Source organism: Dromiciops gliroides, chromosome 5, assembly GCF_019393635.1.
Source record: "Dromiciops gliroides isolate mDroGli1 chromosome 5, mDroGli1.pri, whole genome shotgun sequence".
Lineage (NCBI taxonomy): Eukaryota > Metazoa > Chordata > Mammalia > Microbiotheria > Microbiotheriidae > Dromiciops > Dromiciops gliroides.
Window position 1 is genome coordinate 208,167,344 of NC_057865.1, and position 14,719 is coordinate 208,182,062.

A 14,719-nucleotide genomic window follows, 5' to 3' on the forward strand; every position below is an offset into this window, starting at 1 on the left:
GACTATCCTCGGGAAGAATAAGTTTCTCACAGTTTCACAGGGTAAGTTGTTTTACATAATAAGCAAAAGTACAAAAAGAAAGCTTGGAAATCTCTGGAGGGGAGTTTGGGAGAGCTACAAAATAATCAGAAGCTGACCTTTGGGGTTATCTTTGTTTCCCAGCTTTGGTCAGGTAGTGGCCACACCTAAGTAACTTTCCTGCTATAGAATTTTATCTCCCCCTAATTCTTTTTTTTTTGGGGGGGGGGAGAAGTTAGCAAGTTTAATTTGGTGAAAGCAGAGAGCAGGTAGGCCAAAGAGGACATGTTGTGGGGGTTGGAAGGAAGGATGTTGTTAAACCTGACCATGTAGTGAGAGGATCATTTTCACACTGAGAAAATTAGGGGATTATTTGTAGAAAGGGGACTTTTGTTTTCAGCCGTTCAGCACCATCCAGACTAGCTCTTCATAGTTGATACAACCATTGCTGTCCTCATGCCCTGTCACCAACACTTCCACTTCTTCCTCTGTCATCTTCTCACCCAGAGTGATGAGGATATGCCATATTTCAGCCCCTGTGACTGTGCCATTCTCTTCCTTATCAAACACCAGAAGTCCCTCTATGTAGTCGTCATATGTGCCCTGGTCCTTATTCTTTGCTATGATCTGCAGCTTTGGCAGAAAGTGTTCAAAGTCCAGCACCTTCACATTCATCTCATCGCTCTTGGGATTCCCTAAGACCATGAGCACCTCAGTACTGGTGGGATTCTGGCTCAGGGCCCACATCACGTCCCCACACTGGCTGTATAAGATCTTTCCATCCCCCATGTGGTCAAACAGCTGGAAGGCCTCCTTAAACTCTGCAGTCTGATCCTTTGTGAAGTCACACATCTTTGCCGTGCAGCTCAGTCTCTGCTTCCGCCTCTACTTCTGCTGTATGTAATGGCTCCCATCTCCCCCTAATTCTTTTTTTTTTTTTTTTAGTGAGGCACTTGGGGTTAAGTGACTTGCCCAGGGTCACACAGTAAGTGTTAAGTGTCTGAGGCCGGATTTGAACTCAGGTACTCCTGACTCCAGGGCCGGTGCTCTATCCACTGCACCATCTAGCTGCCCCTCCCCCTAATTCTTAAGTGTGTCTGTCCTGATATCTAGTTGACTAATCTAAACTTTAACAGTCCCTGTTATCTGGTCATCTTTGGTTTTGCTTCTCACAGGAGAAGCTCCTTCTGATTTATCTTAAGTCCTTGTCATTTTCCCTCTACCTTAGAACTCAAAGCCATTTCAGCTTCCTTTTACACTGGGCAATTCATAATTTACCAGTCTTTTGCTCTATCCTGTGTGACAATTGGTGGTGATGATGGGAAACAGAACTGGCCCCAGGTGGTTACTGGGCTTTTTTCATTGAACCTTAGTAGGGTGCCACACAGCTTATGACCTGCCCCAGTTCCCTCTCCATTCTGTAATTCTCTGGCTGAATTCTGTTGTGGCACTGGGTACTACCATGCCAGGTCTGTTGTAGTGCAGAGTGCTACTTTGTGGTGCCCTACTTTAACATCCTGAACAAACTTCAGCAGTTTAGATCTTTGTGGCACTCAGAAAAGTGGGGATGTAGAGTTGAATTCTTTTGAAAGCCTGTGGAGGGACCTGTGCAAACTTATTGCCTGAGAGTAGTGAGCTATGAGGGAGGAGATATTGAGGGAGCATTAGGGATTAGGCCTTATTACCATTATTTGTGTTCTTAGTGTCCTAAGCCATGGTTGCAAATGAAATTGATTTATCTCTTGCACAAAGTTTCTGTTTTGGAGAGATTTGAGAGGTCATGAGGGTTGGAGAAATATGTATTCTTCCATCTTGTCACATGACCTATTTCTCACAATGTACTTTGGAGTAAAGGGAAGGTAACTTTAGAGGAGATAGTTATTCTTGATAATAGGAGAGTCCTCTTTGAGGAGGCAGCCCTTGAACTGAGCATAGAGGAAGCCAAGGATTCTAAGTAAGATATTGAGGAGAGCATTCCAGGCATGGGGAATAGCCAGTGTAAAGTCATGGAGACAGGTAAAGGAATATTATGTGATGTCAATTAGGCCTCCATGGCTAGGTCATATGTATCTATAGTATGTGGAAGAGAGTGGCATGTAAGAGGATTGAAAAAGCAGGAAAGAGTCAAGTTATTTTTTTTTAAGAGTCAAGTTATAAAGAGCTTTACATGGGGGGCAGCTAGGTGGTGCAGTGGATAAAACACTGGCCTTGGATTCAGGAGGACCTGAGTTCAAATCCAGCCTCAGACACTTGACACTTACTAGCTGTGTGACCCTGGGCAAAATTCATTGCCCTGAAAAAAAAAGAAAAAGAGCTTTACATGCCAAACAGAAGATTTTATATTTGATCCTAGAGATCCTAGAGAGCCATTCATTGCACAGGAAGATAGTATGGTAAAGCCTTTACCTTGGCCACTAATTGGAGAATGGGTTGGAATGTTGGAACTTGAACCAGGGAGATCAATTAGAAAACCATTATAATGGTCTAGGAGAGAATGAGGGCCTGAACTAGGGTAGTGGTAGATATATGAATGGATAGTATGTTATACAATGCATCTCTCTCACTCATGTTGCTTAGGCCAAGACTTTCCCTAAATTACAATGAGGCACCAAGATTTGAATGATCCAAGGGACTAAGGTTCAAAATTATATCTCAATTTCCTCAGCTTCCCTTGGCTTCTGGCTGTAATGATATGGCTTCCTAGTTACCTAATGGAATATACAGGCCCATTCACATGTAGTCAGGGTCTTTCAGACTTGGTATATAGTATCTGCTCTAGTTAAATCCTGGAGTATTGTTATTCAATATCCTTTCTATAATATAGCTAAGTAATTTTTCATTAGTTGTTGAATCAATTGAGAGTCTCATTTCATAGTTCTGGCAGATCCCCTCAATACTTTTTTTTTCATGCCACCCCCAGTACAGAATAATTTAGGGCCCAAGATGTCTGTCCCCTCAGAGAGTTCTGTACTTGCTAAGGAATTGGACAACTTCTTCTCATATAGGACTTGGGGAGACAAGGAGATACTATGGTTGGGAAATGCTTTACTTTTATAACAGAATAGGAGAGATGGTGGATGTTTTGGTGGGAAAAGCAAGAAATGGAATGCACAGTGGTATAGAAAGGATTTCAGTATAAACTACAGTCTGAGGACAAGTTGAGGCAAGTGGCTTATAACCTATAACCTCTTAGCTACTTTACTATAGATAAAACTTGATCTATGATTTATAGTCTTGACATTCCCAGTCCTGCTCTTGCTCATTATCACTTACTTACATCTGGAGACCCACTGTGAACTGAAAATATTTGGTATTGATTTCAGGCCTAAGTGAACAAAATGATAGAGGATTAGACATTTTCTTGGATTCTCACAACCACTCCAAAATAAGAATTATACACAAGAGATAAAGCAATTGTTGTACCCTCCACAGACTAAAACCCAAATAACCTCAATGATTTAACAACCTGATAAATAAATAATAGCAGAGAAAGCTAATCCCTAATACCTAATGAGTTTACTCTTTGATCCAGTGACACTTGCCTCCTTGCTGTTCAATGAGCAAGATACGCCATCTCTCAGCTCTGTGCTGTCCCTGATGCCTAGAATGTTTTTTTTTCTCCTTGTGTCTGTTTATTGTCTTTCCTGGTTTCCTTTAAGTCCCTACTAAATCACATTTTAACATGAAGCTAGTCTAAAGCCCTCTTAATCCTAGAGATTTCACTCTTTTAATTATTTCCTTTTTATCCTATGAATTGCTTGTTTGTACATTTGTTCACTTGTTATCACTATTATTAGATTGTGAGCTCCTTGAGGGCAGGGACTATTTTTTTGGCCTCTTTTTGTATCTCCAGTGCTTGCACAGTGCCTGGCACATAGTAGGCATTTAATAAATGTTTATTGACTGATTGACTTAATCAATATTCTCTCCTTCCTGGCCACCACATTCTGGCAAGGTTGTTATACAACGGCACCCAGAAGTTTGTGCTCTGAAATATGTTCAGCATTTTTCTTCCTGCTGCTGGTGTCAGCACACTCCTCTACTTCTGCCTTTATCATGCCATTCTATGGCAATAATCAATAGAACACAACTCCTCTCTGGGGAGGTAAAAATGTAGGAAAACAGACACATCTTCTTTCTGGGGCAGTAGTACTTAATGCTATTCTGCAGCAGTACTCATCCAAAGAACTAATAAAATGAAGGAATTTGAAGGTGGTTTCCTCTGTCTATGTGCTTATGTGTCTGTAAGGAAAGGCTTCCAGCTGAGGCCAGGTTAGGTCCTCCAGAACTCATTTGGGACAGAGACGAAGGTCAACACTAAAACTTGAGAAAGAAGTAACAAATGGGAAGAGTGCTTCAGGGTGGGAAGAAGAGAGCCTGGGGAAAGAAGGTTGCCTTAAAGTGGATTAAGCCAAAAAAAAAAAAACTGAGGGGAAAAAGTACTGTCTTTACAGGGAGTCAACCACAAAAAATACTAGCTCAGAAAAAATACTACAGACAAATGGAGGAAAAAATAAGTCCAACTCTCATAACATTAAATGCAAATGAATTAACAATCCAATAAAATGAGAGTGACAGATTAGTTTGAAAAAAAGGAAAACCTAAAGCTGACATATACAGAATAAAAATGAAAATCTAGAACAAAATTTACTGTGCATTAGATCCAAATCCACAAAAGCAAGAATTGGCATCATGATATCAGATAAAGGAGAAACAAAAATTCATAAATAAGGAAACATTATACTGAAACAAATAGATTCAAAATGCATTAGCACATAAATTCATAGAGGAAAATTTAATTGAATTATAAAATCACATATGTAGTAATACAATAAAAACAGGAGAGCCATTGATCTCTCTCAATTCTGGACAAATCAAACAAAATTATAAAGAAAAACAAAAATGTAGAATTGAACAAGTGCTGGAGAAACTAGAGTTAAATCTTATGGAATCTTCTAAATGGGATTGATAAAAATGTACATATTTGTTGGTACCACATAGAAGTTTTATAAAAATTGAACATGTATCAGGACATAGATATATTATAAACAAATGCCAAAAAGCAGATAACAGTATCATAAAATATCATTTACAGACTCAATAAAAGTAGTAATCTGTTCAGGTAGCACAAGTACAATACCCAAACCAAACTGAGATTTAACAATGAAATCTTAAATAATGTAGCTAAACAATAAATCATAATAATAATAATTATTATGAAATAACATAACACAATTTCTGGGATGTAGTTCAAGTGAAAAATCCCTTAAATCCCCTAAAATCCTCCATTAGCAAAAGAGGAAAGGAGAAGATAGATGAACTTAAAATTAGGAATTCAGATAATAAACCCTGAATTAAGCAAGACAGAAGAGATATTGAAAATTAGAGGAGAAATAGATAACAAAACAAGAGGCTTTCTTGTTTTTTGTTAAGAATTCTTCCCTTAGAAATACTTATGAAAAATAGATGACCTTGTTTGCTTTTAATTTTTTACAATGTGACTAAAAATATTCATGTCACATATCCATTTTAATTTATCATGATTTATCATATAAAGTATTTGTCTAAATCTAATCTCTTCCAAACTACTTTCTAATTTTTTTAGAAATTCTTGTTAGACAGTTCCTCCCTAAGCTGTTTATGTTCTTAAGTTTATCTAACATTTGGTTATTGAGTTTGTTTTTATTTTCTGATTCTTGCTTATCCAGCCTTTTTTTTTTTTAAAAAAAGATCTATTATTATTCTATTTTACTTATATCATTATAGTGTAATTTGAACTCTGGAAGTGCTATCCACTCTTCACTCTCGCGTTTTTCATTTTCCTTGAGATCATATAGCAATTTTGTTCCTCCATGTGAATTTTATTTTGTCCACATTTATCCCCTTGGATATCCCCTTGGTAATTTGGTTTAAAAGTGTTATTGAAAGTGATGCTAGGGGCAGCTAGGTGGTGCAGTGGATAGAGCACTGGCTTTGGATTCAGGAGTACCTGAGTTCAAATCCAGCCTCAGACACTTGACACTTACTAGCTATGTGACCCTGGGCAAGTCACTTAACCCCAATTGTCTCACAAAAAAAAGAAAGTGATGCTGACTTATTGACCCATTGTTCTCTGACCTGCTTGTCAGTATTGGGGGAAGGCTCACTCAATCTGCAGTTTTGTATTCCCTGATATTTGTTACCTAGACATCACCTACCTGTTTGTGCCTGGAAATTGTCATGTATTCCTACCTTGGAGAGGAACTGAGATGCAAGGGCTGATGTGAACCTATACAAATTGTCTTTATCTCATGATGAAAGTTATCACTAAAAGCTGGCTCCATCTCAGCCATTCCTGATCTCCAGTGATCAGTCTGTCAACATATTGCTACCTTGTAGTACTTTTAATAAACTCCCCTGCTTCTCCCCCATCTTTCCCTCCAGTCCATAAGCTTTTTCTTGCTTCCTTTATGTGATATATTTTACCCCATTTCACCTCTCCCTTTCCCTTTCTCCTAGTGCAATCCTTTCACCCCTTATCATTTCTTTAACTATTCCAGAAATTCATGTTGGACTTGTACCCAATTAGCATTTTTCTTTGAGGCTTTTTTTGGTAGCTATTTTCACATTGTTGTCTTCCTCTGGGTTTATTCCGAGACTTTCATGCAACCATACTAGTGTTTTAAGGTCAAATCTTTTTTTTTTCATGTTATTTTTTCATACTATTTTTGTTAAAATTGGTCTCTTGCTTATCTGGGAGGAGGCACTGTGCCAAGATTCTGGCTTTTTTTGTCCTCCTGTTTTCCGAGTTAGTTCTGAGGGTCAACAGGTTTTTGATGCTTCCAATCTATGCTCTGATCTTTACTCAAGAAGAGCCCCTGGTCCCCTGCAGTAGCAAATGATAGCATTTCTTTTTGGTACTGTGGCCAGGGCTCCCTCAATCCTTAAGATTAAGTACTGTCAGTTCTTTTCTAGGCTCTGAAACTTCAATCCAGAACTGTGTATGGTCAATAGATTTGCCAATTAGTGTCAGCTATACCTCGTAATACCTTTCTGATCAATTTTCTGATTTCCTTTGCTGTCTTTGGACTGAGAGATCCTAAAGCTGCAATTGCTGCAGTGGCTACTGTTGCCAATTCTCTGTGTGTGGGCTCTGGAAAGACGTCCTTGCCAATGGCACAGACTTCTCCTGCTGACCTCTTAGGCCAGAAAAACATGCCTCACCCTGACCTTTTGTTGGTTCTGCCACTCCAAAATTTGATTTGAGGTGTTATTTAAAGTTGTTTAGAGGGCAATGTTGGGAGAATCCAACTTGGTGGCTGCCTCTAATCCACCATCTTGGCTCTGCCTTTCCAGATTCATTTCAAATTTGATATTCCTTTTTATTTATTTGATTGGCTTAGCTAAAGATGTATTGATTTCTTTAAAAAGTCTCATCAAAAATCAACTTTTAGTTCTATCAGTTCTGTATATTTTTTCTCTTTTTGTTAGACTTTTTCAGATCTAGGAGAGGACCATTAAAATTTGCTGCAATTATTGTTGCTATCAGTGCCCCCCTTAATTAATTTAACATTCTGAATTTAGATATAGTTTATAAATGTATATGTAAGGAAAGGTTTCATGTATAGGAAGGCCTACCTGTTGTGAGGGCTTAAAGGGAGGCAGAATAGATATCTCTAGCCTATTCTCTCCCCACTGTTTTCCAAGGAAGACTTTAATTCCTACTGGAAGGGAAAGCAGGTCTTTGGGACCATAGACCACTCTACTTTCCACAGCAATGGTATACCAGACTAAAATTATACCTGTCTGTTCCTTTAAATATTGTTAGTCAAGGGGATTTGATTGGTTTCAATCCAGCTTCTAATCACTGTGTCATTGTTATTGGGGAGGAAGGTGGACCCCAAACTTTATCCAAAGCTTGACCCCTTTCCCACCAAATACCAGTTTCACAAATGAACACACATAGTGAATAGCGAAATTGAAATTTATTGAAATCATAGCAAAAAAGAAATCAGAGAAGAATGAAATAGGAAAATATATGCCAGACAATATAGAATGAAGGAGCTCTCTCTCATTGGGCGCAAGAAAACTGAACTCAAACAAGAGAGAAACTCCTGGATCAAGGAGAAACACTTACAATTTCTAGTGTAGCAAGCTGGGGGTAGTGACATGGTGTACACTGCCAGTTCCTCTTATGTTTTCCCGGAGTCTTTTCCTCCAGCAACCTGAAGTAGGATTGGCCTCTTTCATCTTTCTTCACAAAACTGGAAGCCAGAAGCACCCAGTGTAACTCAAGATTTGAAGAGTGCTGAGGAAGATTGAAGAAGACTGGAGCTTTCCTGCTGTCACCAACTCTTTCCCACCTCTCACACAGCATATGGCATTTTCTCCACTAATAAGGAGAGAAAGCCATACCAGTGGCTTTGGGACAGAGATTACATATATATTTAACAACAATAACAACAACAAAAATATGTACACACACATGTATATGTATGACTAAATGTATATATTTAATTTAATATATATTTAACTAAATGTATGTATATTTAATATATTCATAAATATATGTATATGTTAAATGCTTCAATTTCATATTTTCATTTCCTAGGTGTCTTTCAATTTTACGTGTATTTCTTGTATATTTCGGATTTAGTATTTGGTTTTCTATATTTTTTTCTTCCTTTTTTCAATCCTTTCACAAACTTGTGTTTTTTAGGGTTCTACTTTCTTTCTTTTGCATTCATTTTATCATCTTCTTTAAGTTATTACTATGTCCCTTTGCTTAGTTTTGCTTACCCTACTCTGATGCTAGTTTATTCCCAAAGCTTTTCCTCTCCTTACCATCTCCTGCTGAATTAATTTTCTCAAGTTCTTTGAATATATTTAAATTGTTAATCTATTTCTTTTTATTTATCTGTCTCTTTTACTATATTTCCCCTTTTGCTTTCCCAACCATTGGAATAGTTTAAAATATTCCTTTCTCCAGTGTTTTCCAGTTTATTATTTAAGTAACTTTTCCTTGCTGAACACTTTTCTTCTTCTTCTTCTTTTTTTTTTTTTGGTGAGGTATTTGGGGTTAAGTGACTTGCCCAGGGTCACACAGCCAGTAATTGTTAAGTGTCTGAGGTTGGACTTGAACTCAAGTCCTCCTGAATCCAGGGCCAGTGCTCTCTATCCACTGTGCCACCTAGCTGCCCCTTTTTCTTCTATTTTTTGAGCCCTTTTCAAATATATTTTTCTTTGTCTTGTCCACTTCATTATTTCTTCTAGCCTATTTTGAATCTTATGTAACCTGCAGCTCAAAGTCCATTTATATAAGACTCTCCTCATTTGTAGAGAATGACATCCTAGTGCTTGGTGCTTTCATGAGTGCCGGAGTTGGTGCAAACTTGGGAGAAGAGAGATCCTGGTCTGGTTTCCAACTCTGAAAGAGAAAGTATGTAGTTCTAGATTCTATTCAGGCAGAGAGCCTTAGGAAGTGGGTCACTGGGAAGAAGCTGGCACATAAAAGTGACAACACTATATATCTTAGCTTGTGGATGTAGCTGGAATTACTCTATATCTGGTATATTATTATTTCCTTTTGAAGATTCGACGTTAGTGGAATTTTCAGAAAACATGGACCATCTTTCTTTGTAAAAATTCATTCTGCCATACACTTTCCCAGCTCAGACAGCAATAAAGTTCATAATCCACTTTCATTTTTCTATTTTAGTTATGCTAATTTAATGTTGCTTTCCATGTTTGAGGGAGAAGTGCCTCATCCATGTGATTATTATAACCTCAAATACCGTACGACTATAGCTATTCTCATAACTGAGACAATTAATTTGATAGTTTAGGCTAAATTAATAAGTTAGTTTTGCATTAGTTTTCTGGCTAAAAACAACAACTTCTTAACCATGAACTCTGCCCCTCCATTTTATATATTCCTTGGCAAGACATAGTAGTTCTTTCAGTCTCCCTCTGTTTGAGCCCAAAGAAATAAAAAGATTTAAAAAAATTGAGCACACATCTTTTTAATGCTATCAGTAGCACCCCAGTCCATTGTCCCAGGGTTTCTGAGACTAGTTCCTGTTAATTTAAAGGGTTTTTTGTTTCTTTTAGTTTGTTTGTTTTCTTTTTTTGTTACCTAACCAACCTTTGGTACCATTGAAACTGAAATAAAACAAATGCATATGAACAGTACATGTAATAGACATGGTACTACACAGAGCATAAACTGAGAGGATATTACAGTGACAAAATGCTTAATAGGACGTAACATGTGCACATTTTGAAAGGACATGCATATCCATACCACATAGCAATAAATCAAAAGCAATAAACATGGCTAATTAACTAAGCAAAGCAATCTTGAAACAGTTCACTTTTTCAATAATGCCCTCTCCAACATCTTTGAATCACTTGTCTTCATTACCTGTTATTTTGTACTGCTATTAATTCATCTCTGTTTTTGAGCTATTTTTTGCCATTAAAAAGTTAGAAAAGTTTTTTGGTGGAATAATTAGGGAAATAAGACCTAGAAGCAACTTAACATAGTATAGTGCTCAGAAATTAGCACCTCATAGCATGTATCACATTAAACTCCAAGTGCAAATGTAACTAAATATAAAAAGCTATATAATTTTGAAAATAGAGAAAGGAAAAAATGTTTTTACAACGATGGCTAGGGGAAATTTTGAATTAAACATATATAAATATGTATAATAGCATACAAATATATTATATATAATAGAAATCTATAAAGATAAATATATAAATAGAAGGTAATTATTATTAATAGAAGGTCATTATTTGATCAATAGAAGGTAAAATAAATAATTTTAGTTCCCTAAAATTGAAAAGAATTTTTCACAAGCATCTCAAATTACAAGAGAAATAGTTAATTGGGAGAGAGCTTTGCAGCAAATTTCTGTGATAAAGGTCTCATGTGCAAAGTATATGAGGAATTGATAATATTAAGAATAAGAACCATTCTCCAATAGTTAAGTGGTCGAGAAATATGAACAAGCAGTTTACAAAGGAAGAAATATGAACTATCAATAACATATAAGAAAATCCAAATTATTAGTATTAAGAGATCATGAAACTCATAGATGAATGATTCATTCATCAGAATGAGGAAGAAATGATGGTTGTTGGAGTGGCTATGGGAGGACAGGTACACTACTGCTGAACCACTACAGGTTGGTGTGGTTTTGAATTGGTCCAAGTCATTCTGGAAAGCAGTTTGAAACCATACCGTAAAGTCACTAAACTGTTATTGTTGTTTTTCAGTTAAAACTCTATGTACCCTTTTACCTAGTGATATAGCTAGTAGTGATATGGTCAAAGATAGAGGGAAAGGACCCATATGGGCAAACATATTTATAGCAATATTTTATATATTGTGTGGCAAAGAACCTAAAAAAATAGTGAATGTTCATCAATTGGAGAAAGGCTGAACAAATTGAGGCATATGAATGCAATGAAACTGCCATAAGAAATAACAAATATGTTGAATTCCTGGGAACACTTACATGATTTAATGAGAAATGATTTGAAATGAGAAATAGAATAATTCACATAATGACCACAATAATTACAAGAGAAAATGACTTTGAAAAACTATGTATCAGTCAATTTGGTGACCAATAGTGGCTTCCAAGGACTGATTTATTTATTTATTTATTCATCTATCTATCTATCTATCTATCTATCTATCTATCTATCTATCTATCTATTTATTTATTTATTTTTAGTGAGGCAATTGGGGTTAAGTGACTTGCCCAGGGTCACACAGCTAGTAAGTGTCAAGTGTCTAAGACCAGATTTGAACTCAGGTCCTCCTGACTCCAGGGCTGGTGCTCTATCCACTGTGCCACCTAGCTGCACCCCCTCCCCGGACTGATATTTAAGTTTGCAACTTAATTATTCTTAGAGAAATGAAAGGATATAGGTATAGAATAAGACATGCATTTTCCAAGATCATCAGTGTGTTGATTGTTTTGGTTGACTATTCTTGTTTGTTATAAGAGAGGACATCTGTTGGGGAAGGTTAATTACTGGTTAGTGGCACAGATGCAAAAAAAAAAAAAAAAAGAAAAAACACATGTATAAAAAAATCCATAACAATACATAAAAGAAAACAAAAAAGAAATGCAAGAGACATAAACAAATGGCAATTTTGTTATTTTATTAATTCTTTTCTTTTCTTTTTTTTTTTTTTTGCGGAGCAATGAGGATTAAGTGATTTGCCCAGGGTCACACAGCTGGTGTCAAGGCCAGGTTTGAACTCAGGTCCTCCTGAATCCAGGGCCAGTGCTTTATGCACTGTGCCACCTAGCTGCCCCATTTTATTAAAATTAATACATATCTTGAAACCACATAGTAGAAGTTCTTGATTTAAGATACAGTTGTTTTTTTTTTCTGGAAAGACTTACATGAACTGATGCTGAGTGGAGTGAGCAGAACCAGGAGAACATTGTACACAGTGACAACAACGTTGTGTGATGATCAGCTGTGATAGACTTAGGTCTTCTTAGCAAGATCCAAAGTAATTCCAAAAGACTTATGATGGAAAATGCTCTCTACATCCAGAAAAAGAACTATGGAGTCTGAATGTTTCACATACCTCTCTGTTTTACTCTAGAAATCTGGTACCTTTGTTTACCTCATGATAGTAAAAAAATTATGGAAACTTAGTTTTTCTCATATTTGACATTTGTTGAAAGAATGTCACCACAAATTATTAGTATCAGAGGCATACTGGGAAATCTAGTGTCTTGTACTTTTTTCTATAAGATAGACATACATTACCAGTAGAAACTCTGTACGTCCTAAAATATTTAAGTCAGATTCTATAGACAAACTGAACAAAACAGCTTTCATATAAATAATTCTCTTTGATAGCTCTACTCTAAAAGAACAAAGATGTTACTATGCTCATCATAGTTACACATTGGTGGGAATCTGAGGTCATTGCTTTGTTTTCATGTTCATTATTCCATGCCCTCATATGATTTAGTTTGTCCTATATATACTGCTTCAGAGTGGCATCATGCACATCACATTCATTGTAGGTGTCTCTTGTTTTAGACAATATAAAAAAATGCCTGCAGACTTTTTTTCAAAGTGTTTGAAAGGGGCAGCTAGATGGCGCAGTGGATAAAGTACCCGCCCTGGATTCAGGAGTACCTGAGTTCAAATCCGGCCTCAGACACTTAACACTTACTAGCTGTGTGACCCTGGGCAAGTCACTTAACCCCAATTGCCTCACCAAAAAAAGCCAAAAACCAAAAAGCAAAGTGTCTGAAACATGGTCACAAGTTAGTTTTAACTCCTCGTTAGTTTCTTAGTTATTTTCACTACCAGTGTGATTTGGACACTGAATAAGAAATAAAATGTCATAAATAATGCTTGGTTTCATTTATTCTATTTAAATATAACTTTGTTTCTTTTTGTTTTTAAATTTAATCTTTTTATTTTGAACTTGTTTTTCAGTCATTTTCCAACTCTTTGTGATCCCATTTGGGGTTTTCTTGGCAAAGATACTGGAGTGGTTTGACATTTCCTTTTCTTGCTTATTTTACAGATGTGAAAACTAAGGTAGACAGGGTTAAGTGACTTGCCCAGGGTCTCACAGCTAATAATATTTAAGTCCAGATTTTAACTCAGATCTTCCTGACTCCAGGCCCAGTGCTTACAAAAAGATAATTGTACATGAAAAGGTAAATCCCTATTTATGTTCAGCTCCTCCCCCCTTTTAAGTATATAATAAATTCAACATGTAACTTTCAAAGCTTTCCTGCTTGCTTGGGGATCCTTCCCTCCCTCCCTCCTTCCTTCCTTCCTTCCTTCCTTCCTTCCTTCCTTCCTTCCTTCCTTCCTTCCTTCCTTCCTTCCTTCCTTCCTTCCTTCCTCCTATCATTACCACAAACAAAGACTCAATGTAGGAAATTCCTACATTGACTGTTAGATGTAGTTTTGTAAACAATATCTAACTTCATGATGAGAAGAAGCTGGATGATATATATTTTCTAAATTGCACAAACATCAAGCAATCAATCAACAAGAATTTATTATGTCTGCTATGTTCCAGGCACTGAACTAAGTTCTGGATCAGTCCCTGCTCTCAAGGAACTTACGTTCTACTTCTGTCACATTGATTGTTGTGGCAGAAATTAGTATTATAGCAAAAATATTTTCTTCAGTTTTGCTGTTTCAATTGTTTTCATTGGCTTGCAGACACAACCTTGTTCAGTATTTTCTCATTCTTTTCTTGTAGTATTACAGAATATTTCCCAGTACTTCTAGGGATATTGTGAAATTCTCAAAAAGAAAAATGAAGACTGTTTTTTTAATTTAATGGGGAAAAGGTAAATTATATAAGTGACCAAACTGTGGTACTTGAATCTTTATAAAAATAAGTAATCATTGCTTAAAGCACATAAAGTTCTGATTTATGTCACCTGATTTACAATGTGTTCTGATTTTGTGCTTTTTCTGTGTTCTATACTAACTTATTTTATTCTAAGATTTTACCTAAAATTCATAGTGTCTTAACATTTTAAACACTTTATGTATAGCAATATTATGAGGTAAATAGTGCAAGTATTTCTGATTTTATATAAGAAAAAACAGGCTCAGAGATGCCAAGTCATTTCCCTGGAGTCATTTAATGTCAAAACTAGGGCTTCTGAATACATATCCTCTGTCTAGTCAACTGTACTATTCC

At 36.5% G+C, this 14,719-nt stretch overlaps 2 protein-coding genes across 4 annotated transcripts in view; one reads left to right on the plus strand and one right to left on the minus strand.

Annotated features, from left to right (window-relative positions):
- The window catches only part of CNTN1 (contactin 1), a 253,372-nt gene that overhangs the window by 15,664 nt on the left and 222,989 nt on the right, over positions 1–14,719 (plus strand). The gene's annotated exons all lie outside the window — the stretch shown is intronic.
- LOC122728144 (myosin light polypeptide 6-like) lies at positions 415–870 on the minus strand. Its single transcript, XM_043966355.1, has one exon. The coding sequence runs from the start codon at positions 868–870 to the stop codon at positions 415–417; it is 456 nt and encodes a 151-aa protein (XP_043822290.1).